At 58.2% G+C, this 23,498-nt stretch overlaps 3 protein-coding genes across 5 annotated transcripts; all 3 read right to left on the minus strand.

Annotated features, from left to right (window-relative positions):
* Nucleotides 1–825: 825 nt before the first annotated feature.
* On the minus strand, nucleotides 826–3,276 carry ZGLP1 (zinc finger GATA like protein 1). Its single transcript, XM_027581711.1, has 6 exons — nucleotides 3,140–3,276; nucleotides 2,522–2,896; nucleotides 1,818–1,903; nucleotides 1,391–1,484; nucleotides 1,113–1,238; nucleotides 826–955 (listed from the first exon to the last, which is right to left on the minus strand). Exons 1-6 carry the CDS (start codon nucleotides 3,274–3,276, stop codon nucleotides 826–828), a joined length of 948 nt encoding a protein of 315 aa, XP_027437512.1.
* A 564-nt stretch (nucleotides 3,277–3,840) lies between these two features.
* Nucleotides 3,841–8,171, minus strand: FDX2 (ferredoxin 2). Its single transcript, XM_027582381.2, is given in 6 exon segments — nucleotides 3,841–4,263; nucleotides 4,414–4,501; nucleotides 7,313–7,419; nucleotides 7,618–7,672; nucleotides 7,759–8,026; nucleotides 8,028–8,171. Coding segments are annotated over 6 exon segments (741 nt in total). The 5' UTR covers nucleotides 8,094–8,171; the 3' UTR covers nucleotides 3,841–4,106.
* A 438-nt stretch (nucleotides 8,172–8,609) lies between these two features.
* RAVER1 (ribonucleoprotein, PTB binding 1) lies at nucleotides 8,610–23,486 on the minus strand. Of its 3 annotated transcripts, XM_027582375.2 has the most exons (14): nucleotides 23,101–23,486; nucleotides 21,512–21,578; nucleotides 17,841–18,310; nucleotides 14,324–14,515; nucleotides 14,022–14,151; nucleotides 13,553–13,647; nucleotides 12,687–12,774; nucleotides 12,177–12,388; nucleotides 11,987–12,080; nucleotides 11,775–11,911; nucleotides 10,721–10,795; nucleotides 10,110–10,250; nucleotides 9,634–9,717; nucleotides 8,610–9,530 (listed from the first exon to the last, which is right to left on the minus strand). In XM_027582375.2, the coding sequence occupies exons 1-14, from the start codon at nucleotides 23,368–23,370 to the stop codon at nucleotides 9,384–9,386; spliced, it is 2,202 nt and encodes a 733-aa protein (XP_027438176.1). In that variant the 5' UTR covers nucleotides 23,371–23,486; the 3' UTR covers nucleotides 8,610–9,383. The 3 variants fall into 3 exon arrangements, with proteins under 3 accessions (XP_027438176.1, XP_027438175.1, XP_027438177.1); XM_027582374.2 differs by having other exon boundaries at nucleotides 11,775–12,080; XM_027582376.2 differs by lacking the exon at nucleotides 10,110–10,250 and having other exon boundaries at nucleotides 11,775–12,080.
* Nucleotides 23,487–23,498: the final 12 nt, after the last annotated feature.

Here is a 23,498-nt window from a genome sequence, read left to right on the forward strand (position 1 = left end):
GGATAAAGGGACCGCTGTGTGTGTATCACTGTGTGCCAATGGGTGTGTCACCTAGGTGTATTTTCTGTGTGTTGACATAGTATCTGTCGTGTGTCCGTCAATGCTTGTTTCTGTCTAGTGTGTGGTCTATGTGTCTTATGTGCGTGTCAGCACACGCGAGTTTATCAGTGTGTCTTGTGTGTGAATGTGTTAGCCCCCACACACGTATCTGTCTTCCCTTTTTTTTAAGATTTTTTTTTTTTAGGGGCTCCTGGGTGGCTCAGTCGTTGGGCGTCTGCCTTCGGCTCAGGTCATGATCCTGGGGTCCTGGGATTGAGCCCCACATCGGGCTCCCTGCTCAGCGGGAAGCCTGCTTCTCCCTCTCCCACTCCCCCTGCTTGTGTTCCCTCTCTCGCTGTGTCTATGTCAAATAAATAAATAAAATCTTAAAAAAAAAAAAAAAAGATTTTTTTAAGTCATCTCTACACCCAACACAGGGCTCGAACCCACAACCCCGAGATCGAGAGTCGTGCGCTCCACCGACCGAGCCAGCTAGGCGCCCCGAGTGTGTGTCTGTCTACATGTGTTCTTTGTCTCTGCAGGTGGTGGCTGTTGCCCTAGATGGGATGTTGTGGTGAATGTGGCTCATTCTCTGTGGGTGGGCTGGTCCCTGCATATACGAGTGTGTGTGTGTCCCTCAGAACCCTAATGAGAAAACAGCTGCCCCCACATTCCTGGCGCGGGGGCGAGAGGGGGAAGTGTGCACGAGGTGGGATCCCCAAGTCACAGCGCTCTTTCTCAGAGTAGTTGTGTTCTTTATTGTTATTGCTGTTCACAGTAGGAGTGTCACTGCTGAGAACATTTTCTGACGGGAGGCTCAGCCAAACCTGATCGGACCAGGGGCCAGGGAGGGGGACAGTGGCCCCCTGAGACAGGGACTCTGGAGCCCGAGGCGTGGGTCTTCCACCTGAGATCCCTGAATGGGAGGGGGCAGAGAAGACGCAGGCTGGACCCTTGAAGTCCCAAGTTTTTTCCCCACTCCTCCCAGGAGGGCTTCTGCCCGTTCCCTGCCCTCCCCCCCCCCACGGAGAAACTGAGTCAGGACAGGCTCGGCTGGGTGAGGAAGGGCTTACCCTTCCTGAGTTGGGCCTTGGTGGGGGCCCAGGGACACCCCACATCTGCCACATAACTTCTTGGGCTGGACACTTTTCCTGGGCACTAGCCAGCAGCTGGAGCAGCGGGTGCCATATTTCTTGTACCTGGGGTGGGGGTGCAAGAAAGCAACATCAGAATGCAGCACGGGTCCAGAAACTACCATTTTCTGGGTAGTTCCACTTTCCACAAGGGTGAGTGTTTCCCCTCCCAGAACCCCACACTGGCTAAGCATCCAAACTCCCTCCATCCTGAGGACCTGATACCACAGGCATTGCAGAGCGGGGTCCCATCTTCAGCATCTCTCCAGAGTGGGGTCCTTTGGGTCCTACAGGAAGCACAGCACCGGGGCCCTGAGGGGGCAGAGGCCAAGAGTCTGGGCTCAGGAGGCCCGTGCAGGTGGGGCATTTTGTTAGAGTCTCTACGAAGGCCCCACCTGGCTCTGGACCAGCCCTGGGTATTACCAGATCGAAGACAGAGAGAGGGAAAGCGAGGAAGGGAGACAGATGGCAAGCTAAGCAGAGGAGGAAACCGGGGGTGGGGGTGACTCAGCCTGAGTGGAGGGAGGTGCACCATGACTCCTTCTGGATGGGTCTAAATGGGGAAGCAGGATGGGAAGAAAGACGGAGAGGATGGGAAACTGCCCCCCCCCCCTTATTTATAGCTCTTAAGTCACCAGGACTCACCGAGGGCCTCACCGCCTCCTGCGTTGGCCTCAGGACCCCTGGCAGGGCCTGTAGAGGGACCCTGAGAGCGGCTACTGCAGGCCAGGCTGGGGAGTAGACAGGAGTTAGCATTGGGGGATCTATCTGTACCTTGTCCCAGGCAGTGGCCCCTCAGTGATGATTTACTATCGGTATTTGAAGCATCCCCCAAGGAGGCATCTGATGTCTGAAAGGCCTGGCCTTGTCCCTCATCAGTAATAATAATGAGTATTATGTGAAGAGGTGGCACGTCTGGGGCCAGCCTGCCAGTTTGAGATCCCTTTTCTCCTGAGTCCTCACTGCGTGACTCCAGACAAGCAATCGCATCCTCTGCACCTCAGTTTCCAAATCTGCAAAATGGGCTTCGCAAGGCTTCAGGCAGCCCATATACATCAAGGGCTACCTGTTACCTCTCATGGTTGTTGTTCCTGACAGGTGGTGGTCATGATCATTACTGGGAAAAACAAGTTAGCAGCCGCCCTCAGTATGGTCAGGCCCGTCTCATAAACAGGACCTGTGCTCGGACCAGGACGTTGCTGGGTCATGGCGCCAGCCTGAGGTCTCGCTCAGAGGCTGGGCCATTTGTAACGTAAGGCTGGTGTGGGGTGCCAGCGAGCAGAGGCCCCTGCCCCCACCATTATTACTATAACTTGCAAAAGGGCGCCCTCCTCTGGGCCAGCCCCTACCTGTAGCTGGGTATGATCTGTAGGCTGGAATCCGGCTTTATCTGAAACTTCAGGGTCACCCCCACGAACCGGGGGTCCACTTTCTCAGCGCCCGGGTGGGGCTTTGACTGCTTCCGGGGCCGCCTTTGGGGTAGGGCTGAAGGGGCTGGGGGAGCCTCCGGGGGCCCCGAGCTGCAGCATGGCTGGCCGATTGGGGTCAGCATGTTCTTGGCATCCCTTGCCAGAGGCGACGGTCCCAGAGTCTCCAAGGCCTTCAGCTCCCAGCAGGGCCCCAGGGTTTGGGTGTCCCGGCCAGGGGGCTGAACCAGCCCCTCTGCTCTTCCTTGGAGGAAACGCAGGGCAGTGGCTGAGTCCTGGTGTGCAGGCCAGAAGGACCTGAGGACAAGGGACAGTGTGGTCACCCCCTTCCCTGGGCAGCACCAATGTAGTCTTCAGAGACATGAGGGAATTGCGTGGCCTCTGACCCCCATATGACCCCAAGTATCCCTCGGGACCAGAACTTCTTCTTTTTAAGTGTCAGTAACTAACATGGTGACCTCTGGATAACCCCCAGGAACCAGAGGTCGTGACCTTTGACCACTGGATCAGGTTGGGGGAAGGGGCCGCTCCTGAACGCACCTGCCATTGGGTCTGGGGCATCCTGGGGTCCTTGGTGCCTGCTGAGCAGGGGGCGCCCGGGGCGGCTTAGGGTCCAGACACGGCGGCGCCAGGAGCTCTTGCAGCTTTGAGAAGTCTGGGACCGGTTCGGCCTCCATCACGCCCCGGCCCAGCCCCACTTCCCTAATCGCGCCCGGCCCCGCCCACCCGGAGCCCACTCGATGAGCCCCACCTGAGTGGAGCGGGACGTGCCTGGTGGGGGCGCTTCTGGCGGAGGCGGCGATGAGCCCCACCTGGGCGGGGCGGGGCGAGTGCGGTGGGGCGCCTCTGGCAGGCAGCCCTGGGCGCCCGGTTCCAAGCCCCCCGCCCAGCCCTCTCCCCCGACGCCGGCCTCGGTCCCACTCTGGCATCTCTGCTCGGGTGGCCTTCACACCCCTCCAGGCCAGCCTGGATCCCCCCCCCCAAATCCCTCCGCGGCCGGGGGGGCGGGGCCTTGCCACGCGGGGGCACGTGTGCTCAGGCTCCCGGGCTCTCCGGGCAGGCAGCCTCCAGGTCTCTGCGTCAGCCGTCCCGCCACCCCAGCCCCGTGGCCCCGGCGCTGCCGTGGGGGGGGAGAGTTGGGGGTCCAGAAGGTGCGGCTACAGACCCCAAGGCCTGCCGTCCCCGCCCCACCCCCAGGACCCTCAAGACACCCTCAAGACACCCTCAAGACACACTGGAGGTCTGTGAGACAGTTTTATTGTTGTTCCAGTTAGATTCCACCGTATCTACACACTGATTCTCCTGAGTTTGGGGGAGTCCCCCCCAGCAGGGCTGGGTCCCCCTCAGCCTCCCAAACCAGAGCCTGGACATGGGATCTCTCTGAGGCAGGGCCTCTGGCCTTCTGGTTGCTTCCAACATCTCTCTCGGGCCTGTCCATGCTCTGGGCTGGGCTGGCAACTTGCCTATTCCTCCAGTTCCGGCCACGAGGCCGCGGGTGCCCGGGGTGTCAGTGGGGCTTGGGGACATGGCCGTCCACGTAGAAGTTCCTGGTGATCTTTGGCAGCGTGAACTCGGCCCCTTCCAGCTCAGGAGTCAGCACGATTTGGCAGCCCAGCCGGGAGTTCTCCTGAAGAAGGGGGGCCATGTCCAGCATGTCGTCCTCCCTGCAGCAAGAACAGCAGTCACCAGGCGGCAAGCTGCCCAGCTGGTGAGGGCCCCACAGGGCAGGGATGAGGCACCTCTCAGGCCGGCGAGGGGCAGCGCCACCGCCAGCAGCTGCAGGGGGGAGTCGGGCTGGGGCTGCCCCCGCTCACCTCTCAGCAGGAGGAGGCAGAAGGTCCAGGTGGTCCTCGCTCACGTACACGTGGCAGGTGGAGCACGCCAGGGAAGCTTCACAGGCCCCTGGGGGCAACAAGTGAGGAGGTGCCAGTGAGGGGCACGGTCAGGTAGGCACCATGCGGTCAAGGACAGAAGGGGGAAAGAGGCCCTTTGTTTCCCCACGCGCCCCTCGGCCGTCCTTCCCGGGCCCGCACCGAGCGCACCCTCCGCCCCGTCATCCACTCGGCTAGCTGCTCCCGAGCTGTGTGTAAGTTTTGCAAAGGCACGTCCGGGGTGTCCCGTCTCCCAAGGACCAACCCCCCAGCAGGCTGTGGACCAGACTGCGTACATGGAACCATGAATGAGCGTGGACTTGACTTCAGTGTGGCTGAGGGGGGAAAAAGGCAGGGTCCCTGCAGCCTGTAAGCCCTTGCGGGGACCCTGTCACTGTGCTGGGCAAATGGGTTTCCGTCTCCCTCTTGCTCCCGAAGAGGGGACCTGCTTCCTCAACACTCAAGTGTGGCCGGGGAAGAGACCAGAAAATAAGGGTTGAAAGATACAGAAGCTGGGGTTTCCTGCTTTTCCCTTGGACACATTCCCACCCTTTGGACCGATCGCTGAGAACTGCTCTTTGGGGATAATGTCCCTCCTGGTCTAAAACCTTCCAAGGCCATGGGGCGCCTGGGTGGCTCAGTCATTAAACGTCTGCCTTCGGCTCGGGTCATGATCCCGGGGTCCTGGGATCGAGCCCCGCATCAGGGAGCCTGCTTCTCCCTCTCCCGCTTCCCCTGCTTGTGTTCCCTCTCTTGCTGTGTCTCTCTCTGTCAAATAAATAAAAACTTAAAATAAATAAATAAATAAAACCTTCCAAGGCCTTTTCGCAGCCAGAATAAAACCAAACTCTTCCACTCAATCTTTGAGATTCCCCTGACCCCTCACTCACTCACTTCAGCCACACTGCCCCCCCCCCCAACTCCAATGCACCAAGCTCGTCCCCAGCATATGGCCTCTGCACTCGTTGCACCCTTGCCCTGGAATGTTCTTCTCTCCACTCTTTTACCAACAGAACTCATCTGTTCTCCAGTTCCCCCATCTCCTGTTTCTTATTCTCTCCCCGCACGCCCCCACCCGTGCCCGGCCTTGGGGACTCTAATTTCTGCACAACATTTACCACAAGCTCAGGTTACCACCTGAATCTCTGGGCGTACCTATGCTCCATCAACGTGGCCTCCGTCTTTGTACTTGACACTGAGCCTGGCATATGGATGCTCAAGAGACATGTGTTTTAAGTGAATGGGACAGATTTCTGTCTTCCACACATGTTGGATAATGAGGATGTAGCTGCAAGGCAGCCTCCTGACCCGGAAGAACCCCCCCAGGGGGACCTGGTGACTTTGCCCACCCTCCCTGTCTCCTGGGGATAAAATGTCTGGACCCTGAAGCCCCAGGCAGCCCCCAAGGAATCTCTTCCTCAGTCTTGTTTCCCACCTCATTAGCACCCTCATCCCACGAGACAGAGATTATTGAATACAATAGTCCCAGCTAGGCACTGCATACTAACCAGGTGCCAGGCATTCAGCACTGCTTCCGAGATCTCTTTAATCCTCCAGAGCAACCCAATGAGACAGTTAACTAAATTATCCCCTTTTATACATGAGGCGTCAGAGGCCCAGAGAGGTAAAGTACCTTGCTCAGAGTCATAGAGCTGGTAAGAGGCAAAATATGAACACAGGCCACTTGCCTCTAAAACTCATGTTCCAATCTCTGTCCTGGACTCCTGGTGACTGGATTCCAGAACAGAACTTGAGGCAGGCCTGCCATGACCAGCCCCCCAACATCCCCACCCCCGATAATGATTAAATCAGGCTCTGTATTATATTCACCCAACAAATAACCCTGTACATTTTTTTTTTCAGACTGCCCTTTCCAGCTGCTTATGATATAATTACATGTTTACTCCTGGAATTATGGTCCCTATTAAGTTGAAATTGATGTGAAATGATAGGGGCCTTGTCTGTTTTGTACATTGCTGCCTGGCACACAGTAGGTATTCAATACACATAGAAGAGCAGCACAGATTAGTGGCTAAAATAAACTGGCTTTGAATCTAGTTTTGCCACTTACTTGACTCTGGATCATGTCAACTTAACCTGGGGCTGCTTCCTCACCTATAAAATAACAATCTTCCCTATCACATAACCTTGTCAGGAAGATTCAATCAGTCAGTAGGTATTTAATGAGCTTAAAATAATGTCTGCTATGACTATCTTTTATTCAGCAAATACTGATTTTAATACCCATTACATCTAAATACCATGACAGACAACCGATAAGTAGCACCAGGGTTTCTGATCTCATTCTGAAGACAGATGACAAAAAGGAAACAAGACACTGAGAAGTGTTAGGAGGACTATAAAGCACACTGAGGTGACAGTGACCAGGGGTGGGGGTCTTAGGGGGGCTGAGGGGGGGAGATTGTCAGAAAGATGACATTTACGTTGAGACCTGAAGGATTAATCTGGTGGGAAAGTACTTCAGATGTCTGGAGCAGCAAATGCAAAAGCCCCGAGGCAGGAATGAACTTGGCTTTTTGTTTGAGGAACAGCAAGAAAGCCAGTGTGTCTAGATTAGAGAGAGGAAGGAGAGAGAGAATACAAGTTCCTGCAGGGCAAGAATGTTAATAACCTCTAATAAATGCTCAATAAATAGCTGCTGAGTGAGTGAAGGTTTAGAGCTGGTCAGGGTTTGAGACATTGGTGAGGAGTCTGGATTTTAGCCACGTTTGATGGGAAGCCATGGGGGGGCGGGGTTAAGTAACGGAGAACCGTATCTCATTTGCAGGGTTTTTAAAACAATGAATAAGGACCTCCCCAATTCCCAGTGTGGGGTTCCCACCTTCCAGGTCCACTCCATGGCGCTGGGCCAGGTGGAGAACATTGTCCCCCACTCTGCCGCTCACCGGAATCCGTTGGCCTGACCGGTCTACGAACACCACGTTCACCCTGGGGACAGATGGGGGTGCAGATACCAAACTTGATGGTGGGCGCGGTGGCCAGGTCACGTCTAGGGTTAGGGGGCCTTGACGGCCAGGGGAATAGAACGAGGTAGAAGGGGGACACAGAGATGAGGCTGCAGGGCAAGGCGGGGACCAGAGGAACCTCGTGGGATAAAGAATGGGGGACTTGGCCCCCTACACTCACACGTCCCCGGGCCGCTCGGGGCCGCCAGCTGCTTCTTCCCCCGCCGGGCTCGAGCCTGGAAAACACGGTTGGGTGAGCGGCCGCGGCGCGCCTTGCGGGCGTCCGGCGGATTAACGCTGTCCCCCAAAGCGCCCCAGGTACCTGTTGCTCGGAATCTTCTGGCTGTCACTGGCGCCGCCGCCTCCCCCGACCCCCGAGAGCCCCCAGGCCGGCTCCACCAGGCTCCACCGGCCGCCCGCAGTAGAAACCCAGCACTCACGCCTCCCCGGGACGCGGAGGCGGCCATGACAGGCATCACGTGACCCGGGCCTGGGCATGCCCAGTGGCGGCCACGCGACCAAAGGGCCCGTAATTGCCCAAATACGAGCACTGCCGTTTGAGTGGGAAGCGTGCGAGGAAGGACTCCAGGAAGGGACTGCCAGAGCGCGAGGGAGCCATGCTGGCTCACCCACACACGAAAAGACCTGCGGGGCCATCCCCGACTACCCACCCAAGCCCACTGTTTGTCCCAAGAACCAGCCAGCTCTGCTTTCTTTAAAACCATTTACTTACAAACTTTAATTCAGCAAAGGAAGGTCTGTGAGAGAGGACTGGGGAGACGACACCCCCCTGGAGTGGATGTGGACCCCCCCCCCGTGTCAGGGGAGGGAAGCTGGTGGCCCAGCCGGCCAGGGGGAGGGCCCAGGATCTCCTCAGGCCGACAGGTCCTGCTGGTGGGCAGGGGCAGAGCTTATCTGCATGAAGTTGCTGGACTGGGCACTGGGCCAATAGGAGGCCAGCTCCAGGTGTTCTAGCCTGGGGTTGGAGAGGTGGAGCTCATCTTCAATATGGGGGCGGGCGGGGGGAGAGAGCAGAGGCTCAGTGAGATGCACGATAACCGGACTCCCACAGACTGACAGCAGGACTGGCTTAAGCTGGCAGAGAAAACCTGTCTCTGCACATAGGCCTGGGTAGGAGGGATGATGGGGTTGGTTTGCCAAGACCAAGGCTTTGGCCTTCTACTGTCTTCAGAGTGGGGACCCTGGGTAGAGGGGCCCAATCCCCAGGCAAGAGCCATTTGGTCCTGAGTCAAGCTTCCAGAGCTCGGCATCTAAAAGGCTCTGACCGCAGGGCCTGGGACCCAGCTTTAAGGCATCAGAAGGCGAGGGAACTGTGGCAGGGGGCTGGGGACCCCCAGCTGGAATACAGGTCAGAGTGAACAGGCAGGGGCAGGACACAGCCATGCCTGCAGCAGACATGAGAGAAAGAGGGCTGAGCCATTTCAAACCGAAAAGAGTGGAATGAAGGCCCAGACATGCTGGACCTTGAAGGAATCAGAGCTGGGGGTCGTCCTGGATTGTTTAAAAAATAATACAAATTAGAAAAGGAAACAAAAGTCAATTGTCAAAGTTAAAAAAGGGGGACAGTCTCTGATCCTCACGGGAGGTCAGGGGAACCTCCAAGGCACTCGAAAGGCCAAGATACAGGAGTGACGAGGCAGGAGAGGACTCCCAGAGAGACACAGACACAGGCAGATACAGGGAGGGGACAGAGAGCAGGCCAGGGCCCCTCTCTCTTAAGGCTGTAGAGTTTCCATGCCGGGAGCAGGCCAGAGGTGCAGTGTGGCCCCCAGACTCCCCCACACTCCTTGGGTTCTGGCTGGTTGGTCAACAAAGTCTTTCAGAGATTTTTCTATTACTGAAAGGGGGGGGGGGAACACAAACAGAACACCAGAAAACCCAAAAGCGATTTGGTGCAGGCCCTTGAGCATCTCTGGCACTGGACCCTTAGAAAATCCGCTTGCGCTTCAGGTAGGAATCTGCGTAGTGGCCCCCAAGGCCCTGGGAGTGCTGGCCCACGTAGCTGCCTTCGGGGCTGGGCTCGGGTGAGGGCAGCAGGTGGGCAAAGCTGCGTTTCTGGCCACCCAGTGGGGTCTAGAGACAGAAGGGAGGGGGTGACAAGTCAGAGGCCATCAAGGGGCCACTGCTCCCCAACCCGGCACGTCCCCGCTGCCCTCCCCACCCACCCCCCCCGTACCTTCAGCAGGTGGCTGTGGCCATTTGGCCCAGGGCCGAGGCCCAGGAGCCCTTCTCCGGAGCCCAGTGGAGAGGAGCCGACCGCCTGGGAGACATGGGAGAGAGATGGAATGGGAGAGGAAGTGGCCCCCAGGGAAAAGGCAAGGGGTTTCAGGCTCGAATCCTGCCTCTGCCACTCATCAGCTAGGAGACTGGGGGGACTTCTCTTTTCTGAGCCTGTTGCCTCATTTGTCAACTGGGGCTAATCTCACCCACACCGCAGGCTACTGGGGAGGGAGTGAAAGGTGGCCAGGAAGGCTGGGCAACATTAGGTGCAAGACACACAGGTGTGGGGATGGCCTGTCTGAGCTCGTCCCTGAGCAGAGCTGACCCCCGCTCTGCCACCACCTCAGCCTGGGTCTAGGCACCAAAGGCCGCAGGGGCTCCTGCATCCTGGCTGTCCCTGGGGAACTGTCCACAGCTGGGGAAGCTCCTCACCTTGTTAAGGTGGCTCTGCTTGAGGCCAGCCTGCAGGCCACTGGTGAAGTAGGAAGTGGGAGAGCCCGAATAGAAGTGGGAGAGGGGCCCCCCGCCGCCCCCACCACTCCGTTCTCCGAAACCACTTGGCGGAGGGGACATCTGCAGAGAGCGGGATGGGCTGAGTGAGACAGATTATTGGAGAACCCAACCCATTTTGTAGATCCTCCCAAATGCCCCCTCCCCCCCAGCTTTGGCCAATGGGACAGCAGCATGACGCTAAAGGCAGAGGTGCCTGGCCTCCCTGCTTCCTCTTGGGAACCCTGGGACCACCACCACATGCAGGCCAGCCTCACAGGGTGGCCTGCTGGAAAACGAGCTCCATGGGCCGCAGATAAATCATCCCAGCTGAGGCTCCTTCCCCCGCCTAGTAACTGCCAGGTATGTGACCAAAACCAGTGCAGACTGCTCAGCCCCAGCTGTGCCACCAGGGAACCACCTGCTGGCCTCCCCAAAGACTGGTGGGAAATCAAGTATCTGCTGTTCTGTGCGACCAAGTGGTGGGGCCCCTTGTTATGTGGCAAAAGCTAATGGATACGCCCAGGAGATGAGATGGATGGGGCAGCTCTTACTTTGTGTCGGCTGGGTCTGTGAGGCCCTAGCGTCGGCTCCCGTGGGTGGGAGAAGAGCCGCCGAGGTCCCACATCCTGAAGGAAAGGGAGAGAAGCATGTTGGGTGGGAGTCTGCACCAGCTTCACCCCTGGCTGAGTTCCACGGCACAGCTGTCCCGGGGAAGTCTGGCCCCTCCAGCAGAGGACACACTCGACTGCGGGTGACTTCCAACTGCAGGCTGGACAGCTGGGATGAGATGCAGTGTGCGCCCCACAGCAGGGAGGGGTTCCACATCAGCCCCGGAGACGGCTGCTGTGAAGGCATGTGACCCCTGTGGGGCCACGTGTTCACAGTGTTTCAAGACCACTGGGCATCTGTATTGTGTGAGCCCTTTTATATGTTAGCGTTGACATTTATTTCAGTTGTTACTTTTTTTAAACCCAGTGTGGGCCAGGGGTGCCTGGGTGGCTCAGTCAGTTAAGTGGCTGCCTTCGGTTCAGGTCATGATCCCAGGGTCCTGGGATCGAGCCCCGCATAGGGCTCCCTGCTCCGCGGGAAGCCTGCTTCTCCCTCTCCCACTCCCCCTGCTTGTGTTCCCTCTCTCGCTGTTGCTCTGTCAAATAAATAAATAAAATCTTAAAAATAAATAAATAAGCAAATCTGGTGTGTGCCAAACATAACACAGAGGGGCCTGCAGGTGGCCGGGCTGCAACATCTGACCCCGGGGGAGGCTGGGATCACAGAAGGAGCAGCTCTCCAGGGACAGGGACAAGAGTCAGAGAAGGGAAAGAAGCACAGAAAGACCAACAGGACACCGAACCTTGTCTCTAAGAGGCCAAAGGCCAGCCTAATGCCTCTTGGGAGAGAAAGACAGGAAGCAGGTCTGATGTGCAGAGACAAATAGACATGAGACAGGGTGGGGACTGGGTCTGGCACCTTCCCCGCAATCTCCCTAGCGCTCACCTGGCCCTCAGTACTAGAGAAATAATGCTCCAGAGAATGACTTGCTCTGGGGGACAAAGGGCCACAGCGGCAGCCCTCGGGGGGCTGACCGCATGGCAGCTAGGTACTCACCGAGGGGTAGTCGAAACCACAGCTGTCAGGCAGCCCTGGTTCAGGGGGCAGACGGGTGCTGGCGAGAGGGCTGAGCAGGCGGGACTTGAGCTGGAAGGCTTTGCTGCTGCCGCCGCCTCCACCACCACCTCCAGGGGCTGGGGGGTTAGGCAGGTGGCCCTCAGCCGGGCGGCGGCTTCTCCCTGTGCCTCCCCAGCCCCGAGCCTCCTTACCCGCCAGGTTGCTGGCCGGGAGTAGGCTGTGTAGGTTCAGGTAGGGATTCAGGGGGATCCGGAAGTCCTTTGGGGGTTCCCCCAGCAGCGAGACCTGTGGTGGGAGGGCTGGATTCGTGAGGGCCCCTGGCAGGCAGGCTCTTGCAGGGCAGGAGGTTGCATTGGTACTGGGCACAGGGCAGAGCCTTACCCCAGGGGGTGCTGGCAGAGGTCCACTGTCTTTCTGGAGGCTCCTAAGGCTGGTGCCTCGGAGTCCCACTGGGGCAGGGGGTGGAGTGAGCTGGGCTGCTGGGGGACCCAGGCCTATGGCTTCCCGGTCACCCCCAGAGGGGCCAAGTAGTGGCGGCAGCAGAGGTGGTGGCTTTCCTCGCCGCGGCGGCAGCTCCGGGGGCAGGGCCCCCCCTACAGGGAGAAGGTGGTGTTGGCGCCCAACCCCACAGGACCCGTCTTCCTGGGGCCCTGAGCCTCCACTTGGACCGGGACCAGCAGGTATGTGGTGAGCATTGTGCAGAGCCCTCTAAGCACATCACCTCCCAGGATGCTCCCGGCCACCCTGGGTGGTGAGGGCCCAACTGACAGACGGGGCCATTGAGACCCAGAGAAATGAGGTCATGTGTCCATGCCCAGTAAGGAAAGGGGCTCAGAAAGGGGAAGTGGGAACGGGGTCCAGAAAGATGAGGGGGCACAGGGTCTGTGTTACCTGCAGACAGCTCCCCAAGGAGGGGGTTGGCCGGCTGGGCCCCAGGCTGAAGGGTGCCCAGGGGAGAGTCTCCTAGGATCCCAGGCTTCTGGAGACAGAGCATAATCAGCTGGAGATGGGCCAGTGTGGCTCAGACAGCGGACAGGGGTCGCCACACCCAGCACACCCGGACTCCAGGCCCCAGCCCGTCATGGGCAGACATGCACAGTGTCCCCCAGTGCCTGCAACATCCCAGCCGTCACCCATCTGGCCACCCAGTGGTGACGGAGGGCCTCCTGCATACCAGGCCCTGGAGAGACCCTGGAGACATGCACCATATGCTCGGCGTGTCAGGGCCCGTCACCCACACTGCTAACCACTGTCAGACACACATAAGATGACAGTCCTTCCCAGGCACACTGTCCCACACCCAGGCCCCCTGCTATCATGGAAGCACAGTGTCCAACACAGTGTAACAGCCACACATGGAGCCAGTCACTTTTAGCCACGCAAGCCCCTAATTCCATCAGTGGCAGTCAGACACACCCATGTCACTGACTTGACCCTAATGAACCAAACTGGGTGGATCAGTGGCGCGCGCGCGCGTGTGTGTGTGTGTGTACACATCTTGGTCTGCCCAGGTCTCCATGTATATGCGTTGAGAAGGTGGGAGCAAGACACCAGCGAGCTACTCCCCTGTGAAGCCTGGACTTTCTCTCCCAGACTGAGTCACTACCTGAGTCCTGAGCACCTGCCACAGACACGAACACATGTCCTGTCACCCTGCTGATGGCAAGCCACTGGCAGGTGCGAGGGGGGTGTGAAATGGACCGACGAGGGGCAGGGGCATGCGTGTGTGCGCAGAGGGCCCGGGGCTGCGCAATTACCTTCTGACTCTGGGTCTGCAGGGCGAGCTGCAACAGCGCCGTGGATAGGGCGGGCCCGCTGAGCAGCGGCATGGCCGGAGGTGCACCCAGGAGGCCTGTGGGACACCAGGAAGTGAGCAGTGGACCCTGGATGGAAGCGCCTGCCCCAATTAAGCACAACCCCGGGCCTGAAGCTCCCAGAAAACAACTGATGTCCCCAAAACAAGGGCCCAGGAAGGGAGTCTGCCCCAGGGAGGGACAGCCCTTTCCACTACCCTGCCTCACTGCAGGTGGCTCTGCTCCCCCCCCCCCCCCCCCCCCGCCGTGAGGGGCTCAGGGCACCAGCTCCCTCTGGTGACTGCCACTCTCATCCCAGCCACTGCTCACGGACTCAAGTCACTTAGAGCTCAGATGGGAAAAGAGCCTGGGGAGGTGCTGGGTTCCGAGAGTGCTGTGGACCCCGGCCGCCACTCTCCCTGCCCCACCTTACCCTGCTTGCCCCCTGCACTGCCGTGGAGCAGGGGGTTCAACAGCAGCTGGAGGGAGGCGGAGGGCCCCAGGTTGTTGAGCAGCTGCAGGATGTTGGGCTCAGGCAGGAGTCCTTTGCCCCGATTGAGGGCCTATAAAGAGAAATGGAAGAGCGGCTTAGAGCCCCACCTAGCCTCAGGGATGCGGGCTCACCTGTCCCTCTCACCCTGAGTCCAGCCGACACCCTGACTTTTTAAGAGAGGGCCTGACCCCTGGTTGCCCCACCCCCACCCCCAGGGGTACACTTCCCAGGCAGGCACTCACCGTGGCCTGGGCAGCGATGAGCGCGGCCAGCATGCTGCGGCCAGGGGGCCCTGGGGCACAGAAGGAGACGCGCAAGTGGCTGCCCCCCAGCGCCAGGCCGTCCGCCCGCTGCTGCGCTTCTTCTGCCATTTCCGCCGTCTCGTACTCCAGCACAGCGAAGCCCTTCAGCTGCCCATCCTGGCCATATGCCAGCTGGGGGGGGGGGGAGGAGATGTGAGCACCCAAGTGGCAGTGGCAGCCATCACGTGAAGTGACAACAGTGACCAGACTAGGATCCCGATCATGACCGTGAACTCCCCAGAGGGTGTGGGTTTTTGGCCCTACACTCTTCTAAGCCCCGCTCCTGCATTAGCTCATTGAATCTTCTCAATGGCCCTAGGAGGCTGCATCCTACCCATTTTTCAGAGCAGACAGCTGAGGTTCAGAAAGGTCAACATGCCCGAGGTCACACAGCAGGTAGCAGCGCGAAGCTGGGGTCCACCTCGCATGGGTCAAGTCCCCTGGGGCTCAGGCCAGTGCTACTCTGGGACTCTGATGGGGACTGCCCAGCGCACGAAGGCGCAGGAAGGACACAGCCGGGGGGTGAGACACATGACCTCCAAGCTCAGGTTCAAGACCAGATGTGCCAGTTGGGAGGGAGGTCACACAGCCAGTGAGCCGCGCACCCCCCTGCCTCCCCTGACAGCAGCCCGTTGGTACTTTAGGCCCACAGCCCCTTTTCCAGACCCTGGGGGCAGATGTGTCCCAGGATTGAGACTCTTGGAAGAAAGGGAGAATGCTGCACATGCTATATATCATGTGTCCGTTCCCCCACTGGGGTCTGGGGCTCCCGCACATCAGACGCACAGATCTCTGCAGCAAGACACAAATGGCCCCATCAGGTCAGGTCAGGTCAGGCTCTGCCACCATGCAAGCCTGCCACCCACTCAGGGAACGAACCTCTTGGTTTTCAGGGCATTGTGGGTGCTGTCCCAGGGCAGACAGATCCCGGGCGAGCACCTGGCCGGACAGTGCCTGCCCGCGGGCTGGGTGCTACAGGGGCTGTTTCACCACGTCGCAGAGCCAGGCACGGGCAGCACTCCCACTCTGCAGGGGAGGAAACGGGCTCCGAGAAGGGCAGTCCCTTGCCCGGGCCATGGAGCTGGAGCTGGGAGCAGAAGAGGCCACGCTGCTGCCCTTCAGGAAACCAGCCACCTCTGTGTGGCTATGGCTGTTTCAGGAACCAGTGATGCTCCTCCCAGTCCCCAGTGATGCAGAGTGTGGTATGGAACCAAGACAATGTCCATCCACAGAGGACAGCGGAATCCACGAAATGGAATACGGTGTAGCCCCAACAGCAATGAAAAAGCTCTCATGTCTGAGCACGAAAATATGCCCAAGACTGAAGGGAAGAACCAAACCGAAGCAAGCACGGCAATATCTGGGTCAGGAAAAGGGGAACACGAAGACACACACATCTGTTTGAAGCGTAATAAAATCTCACCAGAAGGAGACACCACCACAACCTGGTTTGAGCAGGGACTGCAGGCAGAGGCGCCAGGGGGGGGCACCTTCACCACCGACCTTTCTGCACTTGCTGAATCTCCAAACAGGACTGGACTGCCCATTCACAAAAATAAATTAAATGGAAAAGGCTTCTTAAAACACCCAAGGTCTCATGATACCTGCTTTATTAGTGTCTACAGCATTGAGATGTTAGGGAAACCGGCGTGTGAGTAACTGGCAAAGCGCGCCAGAGCGGGCTGCTAGGGCATTTCCCTGATGTTCTCATCTTGGTGATGTTGAAAACGATGCTCCCCACCAGGACGGCCAGTTCCCAGCTTGGCATCCAGCCTTCTTGGAAGGTGAGGGTGCCCGCTTAAGAGTGGGGGGCCCCAGGGTCAGCTGACAGACCTCGACTCCCAGCCCACCTTACTGCACGTGCCCAGCCCTGGGCCTTGTTTTCCTCATCTGTAAAGTGGGGCCAACACACAAACCCACCTCAAACGGTGGTTGTGGGGATTTAAGGAGATGCTCCCCAGGGGCAAGGAAGGATGGCACTCTAGATGTGCACCTGCTCTGAGTGCCCAGGTAGGGTGGCTCTAGCTGTCAGCCCACCTCTACTGAGCACTTCACCTTCACCTCTGACCAAGTCCCAGATGCACAACTTCTAACAACACGTGCCATCTTACAGAGGAAGAGAGAGGGGGGTCAAAGGGCAACCAGGGTTTCACGGCTCCTAAAGAGGGAGATTAAGGCTCAAACCTCAACGTGCCTGACTCCTGAGCCTGGCCTCCATTCAACCAGGACACCTACTATAAGTGGAAGCATGTACCAGTAGCCATTCACAATAACCTAATCACAAAGCACTGCTAGCCCCATTTCCAGATGGGAAAACTGAGGCTCGGAGCAAGAACTTAAGTTGGTCACGGCCCTGCTGTCCCATCTCCATAAGAGAGGACGTGGCTGCCAAGCTAAGTCATCTGTCTCCTGAGCCTCCCACCCAGGGCCTAGCACAGGGCAGGTACGCAACAGAAGGCAGCAGCGTGACCAAATGCAAAGTGAGCAAGGAGCGGGCTTCCTAAGACTCCACTTACACAAGGGAAGTGGGACTCACCCATGGCCACTGGGGTCAGGGCCCGTACACCAGCTCCGTCAGGCTGGCCCGGGGCTCTGGAGCCAGGCTGCAGCATTCCCATCCCAGCCCTGCCACACCCTGGCTGTAGAGCCCTGGGTAGGGCACTTGAACTTGTGCCACCTGAAAATGGGGTGTTACCTGCCTGTCTGGGCTGTTCTAGGTTGAAGGGATTCTAAGGAATGTGCCCAGTGGGTGCTGAAGGAATATCTATGCTGGGGGTTGTGGGTAAGGCTATCTGGGGTCTGAGGAGTGGGCCCCGGCTTGCTCTCACACCACTGTGCCTGTCGCAGGGCCCGGCAGGCACACAGACATGCATGACACATGTGACTCGGATGAACCAGACTGTTTTGCCAACCCAACGTGTGAGCGTTGACTCCTTTTATGGAGCAGGGAAACCAAGACTCAGAGAGTGAGTGACTTGCCCAGAGGCACAGAGCCGGGCTGGAATCCAGCCAAGCCCAATTTCCTGACCTCCAGGCTCAAAGGGACTGTGGGCTTCTCTGGACAGCCTCCTCAAAGCCAGGCCTAGGAGCCAGGAGGCCACTCGGCAAAAGTCTGATGAACACGGAAATGGGAGCGAGATGTGAGCAAGCCTCGCACCAAGCTTTCACAAAGGCGGCCTCACCTGCGTTTTATAGGAGGCCCAAGTCCACCGAGGTTAAGCAAGTCGCTAAAGGGTGCACTGGGATCTGAGGCCCAGCCATCTGGCTCCGAGCTGGGCTGTCACCCACTACACCACGTGGGCTTTCTAACAAGAACCCCATTCAAAGTAGCACTGCCGCTGCTTTACTAAAAAGGGACCCAGGAGATTAGAAAAGGCAGGTGACGCCAAAGAGCCCCTCTGAGGCACTCTGGCCCCCCCCAGGTACCCCAGGCCCCGGCACCAGGCCCAGGGCTCACCTGGCAGAAGGTGGGCGTGTGGGCCGCCGCCAGTGCCCGGCGCAGGGCGTCCCCGTCGCTGAAGCCAGGGGGCAGCTGGTCGACACAGAGGCAGCGCGAATGCAGCAGCTCAGGTGTCAGCTGCCCGGCATCTGTCCAGTGCACGTAGAGGGTGCGTGGGCCCAGCGGCTTGCCCAGCAGGTCCGACTTGGCGCGGGCGGCCGAGTCCTTCTTCATGTACTCCGCGAAGCCGTAGCCCTTGGAGTGGCCGGTGCGCTCGCTGTAGACCAGAAAGCAGCGCTCCAGGCTGCCGAAGGGCCGCACCAGCTCCTCGAACTGCTGCTGGGTGAAGCTGGGGGGCAGGTTGGCCACGCACAGCAGGGCGTCCGTGGGCTGCAGCTGCACGGACAGCTCGCGCTCCCGCAGGTGGCTCTGGTGGAAGGCACGGATGGCAGCCTCGGCCTGCTCCCCGTTCAGCAGGGTCACGAAGGCTGCAGCGGGAGGGGGCACGGGCTCAGGGGGCAACCCCGAGGGGCACCCCCCCTTCACCCCACCGCCGCCCCCCCACCTCTCTCTACACCTTGCGTGACCTCAGAATACCCAAAAACCAGGACGTGTCAGGGACCAGCCAAGGGAATGGCTGGCAGCCTGCAGTCCCTGCTGCAGGGGTCTCCTGCCTCCCCAAGCCCCGCTTCCTGCTCTCGTCCCCGCTCCCCACCCACACAGCAGGGCTCACCTATTGTGTGCCTGGCCGGGTCCTACACGGGACTAACTCGGGTGACTCACAGCCGTGGTTAAGCACATGATCGCTGGGGCCTGGGGCTTCAATTCCAGCCCCTGAATGGCTCTGGGGGTCTCAGTTTCTTCGTGGGAAATGAGAATAACTTACTCCTGACAACCCCCGTTTGGCCAGCAAGGAAACAGGTCCAGAGCAGTGCCCCCTGCCCCAGTGGAGGAGCCTGGACTTGAACCCAGGCAGGCAAGCCCCAGTGCCCTGCTCTGCACCCCTCCTTCACCACCTTTCCAGGCCACCAACACCTCTCATATCCAGTCCCACTGCCACTCCTCGTTTGCTCTCCACCCAGCAGCGACAGGGAGCCTTTCAAAAGGATAATCAGATGGGGCCCTGTCCTTGTCTAGGGGTTTCTCATTACAGGGGCCAGTGGATCCTGTGTGGCCTGGCCCACTGGCCTTGCTGACCTCCTCTCCCATCTCCTGCTGCTACTTCCTGAACTGTGCCAGGCCCTGGGGCTTTGCGCCTGCTTTTCCCTGAGCGTGGAACGCTGACCTCCACGCTGCCTCGCCTGGTTAACCCCCACTCACCCTTCAATCTGCCTGCAAACATCACTTCCCCCACAAAGCCTAGCCTGACTTCTCCTGTTGCAGATCCCAGCTCTGTGCTCTTAGTTTCCGGGTGTGTGTGTGTGTGTGTGTGTGTGTGTGTGTGTGTCTGTGTGTGTGTGTGTGTCTGTGTGTGTGTGTGTGTCTGTGTGTGTGTGTCTGTGTGTGTGTGTCTGTGTGTGTGTCTGTGCTCTTATAGGGCTCTGGAGTTTCCGGTGTGTGTGTGTGTGTGTGTCTGTGTGTGTGTGTGTCTGTGTGTGTGTCTGTGCTCTTATAGGGCTCTGGAGTTTCCGGTGTGTGTGTGTGTATGTGTGTGTGTGTGTGTGTGTGTGTGTGTCTGTGTGTGTGTCTGTGCTCTTATAGGGCTCTGGAGTTTCCGGTGTGTGTGTGTGTGTGTGTGTGTGTGTGTGTGTGCTCTTATAGGGCTCTGGAGTTTCCGGTTGTGTGTGTGTGTGTGTGTGTGTGTGTGCTCTTATAGGGCTCTGGAGTTTCCGGTTGTGTGTGTGTGTGTGTGTGTGTGTGTGTCTGTGCTCTTATAGGGCTCTGGAGTTTCCGGTTGTGTGTGTGTGTGTGTGTGTGTGTGTGTGTGTGTGTGTGTCTGTGCTCTTATAGGGCTCTGGAGTTTCCGGTTGTGTGTGTGTGTGTGTGTGTGTGTGTGTCTGTCTGTCTGTGCTCTTATAGGGCTCTGGAGCTTCCGGGTGTGTGTGTGTGTGTGTGTGTGTGTGTGTGTGTGTGCGCGCGCTCTTATAGGGCTCTGGAGCTTCCGGGTGTGTGTGTGTGTGTGTGTGTGTCTGTGTGTCTGTGTGTGTGTCTGTGCTCTTATAGGGCTCTGGAGCTTCCGTGTGTGTGTGTGTGTGCGCTCTTATAGGGCTCTGGAGCTTCCGGTTTTGTGTGTGTGTGTGTCTGTGCTCTTTAGGGCTCTGGAGCTTCTGGTTTTTTTTTGTGTGTGTGTGTGTGTGTGTGTGTGTGCGCGCGTGTACACAAACCTCTGTGCTTGCAGCTGTCTGAATAACACCCTTCTCTGCAGACTAGACTATCTGTTAACTTGGTTAACAGTTACGTACCCGGTACCCAGCACACACCATTCAGTAAACACTGCTGGAAGACTATATGAATGAGAGTGTCAGTTAACCCCTGGATTCTTGATACCTAGCACACAGGCATGCTAGGTGCTCAGTAAATACTTGATTTGTTGCCCCTGCCAATATTTACTAAGCACCTATTTGGTGCCAGGCACCCACAGCTTTTTAGGTATTTTAACATGTTTGGCCCTATGGCTAACCCAAGCAGGTCATGCCCAATTTGGTGGTGAGAAAATTGAGGCTCCGGAGGGTAAATCACTTGCCTGTGGCCACAGAGTAAGGCCAGACCAGGACTTGAACCCAGGTCCATTTGCCTCCAGGGCCCAAGAACTTAACAACTACGCTAGCCCGCCACACAGGGGTCACCGGTCCTCAGCTTCTTCTCACCCAACTTACAGATTGCAAAAAAAGACCCTGGAAGGTTTAATACTGGCACAATGCCTGGCAGGCGTAAACATCCACAGAGAGCTTCCCATGCGGGAAGTGGGGGAGTACCGAGGTTGACAAGACCCCTCCCTGTTCTCATGGAGCCAGCCACCCAGTGCAGGACGCAGGTGAGTGAGAGAGCGACAAGAGCCCAGTGTGACAGTGCTATGATGGGCAGGGCGTTTGGGGCAATACGCAAGCTGCCTGATGCCACCCGGATTGCACTGTGGACAGCTAAGAGCACGGGCAGAGCGAACCACCTGGAACCTGATGGGTGCCCGAGGGGGTGGTGAGGCTGGGGCACATTCCCGCAAGGTAGTGTCAGGAGGAGCCTCAGAGATTTTTGGAGAGAGAGAAGAACAATGAAGGTTAGGACTGGATTTGATCAGATCTGCAATTGGATCAGAGCTGGCTACTGGGGGGGAGGGCAAGCAGGACCATGAAATCACAGAGGCAGACAGACCAGAGTGAGGCTGCCTTTTTGGCAAAGATGGAGGGGGCGTGGATCAGATGGAAGTTGAGGGAATGGAGGGGCGCCAATTGTTCTGGAGGACTTGGAGAAGACCAGACAGGTCTGGGTGATGGGCTGGCTGGGGGGAATGGCGTGGGGAAGAGGGGAGCCCAATACCTAGGTATCTGGCTGGGGAGCCCAGGGGAGGAACACCAAGGCTGCCTGACAATGGGCACCCAGGATGAGAGACAGAGTGGGACAACAGTCTTTCCTGCACGGCCTAGGGGACAAGGTTGGGCCCCAAGTTCAGGACAGGAAACACTGGGTGTGGACCCTCCCAGTTTCAGGGACTGTCACCTCCTGCCACTAGCCCAACACACAGTCCCACAAACCTGTCCCTTTGTATTTGTCCACAAAACAGTACTTGAGCTCATAGTCGCTGAGCAGGTCGTGCACTTCCTGCGGAGAGAGAAGCCAAAGGATATGAAGTCACCAGGGGCTGAAGGCAGCGACCCAATGCCACCTCCATGTAGACCAGCTATGAAGGCAGATCAATTAGCATCCCCATCTTACAAATGAGGAAACATGCAGAGCCGGGATTCAGAGCCAGAGCCTAGCTGCAGACTCCAAGCTTTGAACTAACACAACACACCCTAAGACTCGGATGGGTCTGAGTTCAAGTCCCAGCTCTGCCCTTAGGGAAATAACTTCAACTCATCTGAACCTCAGTTAGCAAGTCTGACTCTCTCCAACGTCCCAACAAACTGGGCATTAACCCATTTTGTAGGTGAAAAAACTGAGGCTCAGAGAGGCAAAGGAACATGTCCAAGGTCATGCAGCTGATGAGGGCAGTAGAGGGAATGCCACGCAAGGGGTACCTGACTGGGGACCCTGTGTACTTAATAAGCCCCAAAGTGCATGGCTTCACGTGCCTCCCAATTCCCTCCTGTTGACAGGGCTGGTCTTCTGGTAAGCCAGCTTTGCGGGCAAACTCTGGGGCCTGCTACTGCCAGACACAATGTGCACCCTGAAGGAGATGGGAGTGTTCCCAGCTGAGAGATGGTAGGCACTAGGAGAGCCAGCTCTAGCAAAAAACCAGACCATACTTAGTGGCACCTGCCCCAGGTCTGTACCCAAGTCTGCCCCTCCCCACACTCTGAGACCCCACCAGCCATGTGCCTACTCGTGGGCAGGGAGTCAGTGGCAGATGTGCAGGTGGGTCAGAGAGCAAAGATTTCTCAGCAGCAGGGAGAAAGAACCCATCCCACTGTGGCAAGGCAGGGCAGACTAGATGCAATCTCCTTGAGTCCAAAGAGCACTGGGAAGCCCTGCCCCATGTAGGCCCCAAAAGAAGGGCACCCCTGGCCAGATCAGTCAAGGGAGGGGGCACAGAACAGTGGGGAAGGTCTGCAAGTCTGTGAGCTGGGAGCACTAGACTCCATTTTTCCAAATTAATCCAGAGGCTTTTTAAGAAAAAAGACCCCAGGAGCTACTACAATTTCGGATCTTTCAGAGGAGTCGGTAAACGCGTGCTATGGAAAGGCATACTCTAGTCAACCCTGAAACTTCTGGATACAAGGTCCCGCCACCCCATCGTAGAGGGGGTGGGGAAAAACACAATCAGAGCAGGGAGCAACCGGCATCCCTACTTCCACAGTCCCAATATAGCAGCCCATTCACAATCCCCCAACAAGGCCAAAGTTGCCCGCCCCCTTCCAGTTAGTTCCCCGCCCCCTTCAATCACTTGGTTTCGTCCAACCTGTGGTCGCCCCTAGCAACGTCCTCCCTCAGTCCAAAGTTGGTTTTTCCCTCCATCACCTTCCCCCCACACACATTCTGCTCTTGGTTTCTCCCGATCCCGCACTGATCCCGCGCTTGGACTCTCCCGCCGACGCCCCCCAGCGCAGGCCAGCGTTGGTGTCGCCCGGTTCCCCCCGCGCACGCGCACGGTGGTATTTCCCGCCACGCTCCCCCCCCATACCTGGTTGGTCACGTCCCCCGGGAGGCCCCGAATCAGTATCTTGCGGCGGTTACGGAACTGGCGCTCGGTATGTTCTAGGCGTTTCCGGATCTCCTCTGGATCTAGCGGCGGCAGTTCTTCTTCCGGCGCCCGGCGCTCCGCGGCATCATCAGCTTCAACCTCGGCCCCAGCCTCCGGGCTCAGCGGGGGCCGGTGACTAACGGACACGTCGGCCGCCATCTTGGGAAACCCGGCGCCTTCTGGGACCAGCGAGCCTGGGCGGAGCGGCATAGAGCGGCAACGAGGGCGCGCCCGCCGATTGGCCAAGTGAAGCCCCACCTCCTTTCCCACCCCCTCAGCCCATTGGCTAAGGCCCAGCCCGCCTCTCAGAGTTCAAGCCGCGTCTGGGCGCCACAGGC

The sequence above is a fragment of the Zalophus californianus genome, chromosome 1 (genome assembly GCF_009762305.2).
Source record: "Zalophus californianus isolate mZalCal1 chromosome 1, mZalCal1.pri.v2, whole genome shotgun sequence".
In the NCBI taxonomy this organism is placed as follows: Eukaryota; Metazoa; Chordata; class Mammalia; order Carnivora; family Otariidae; genus Zalophus; species Zalophus californianus.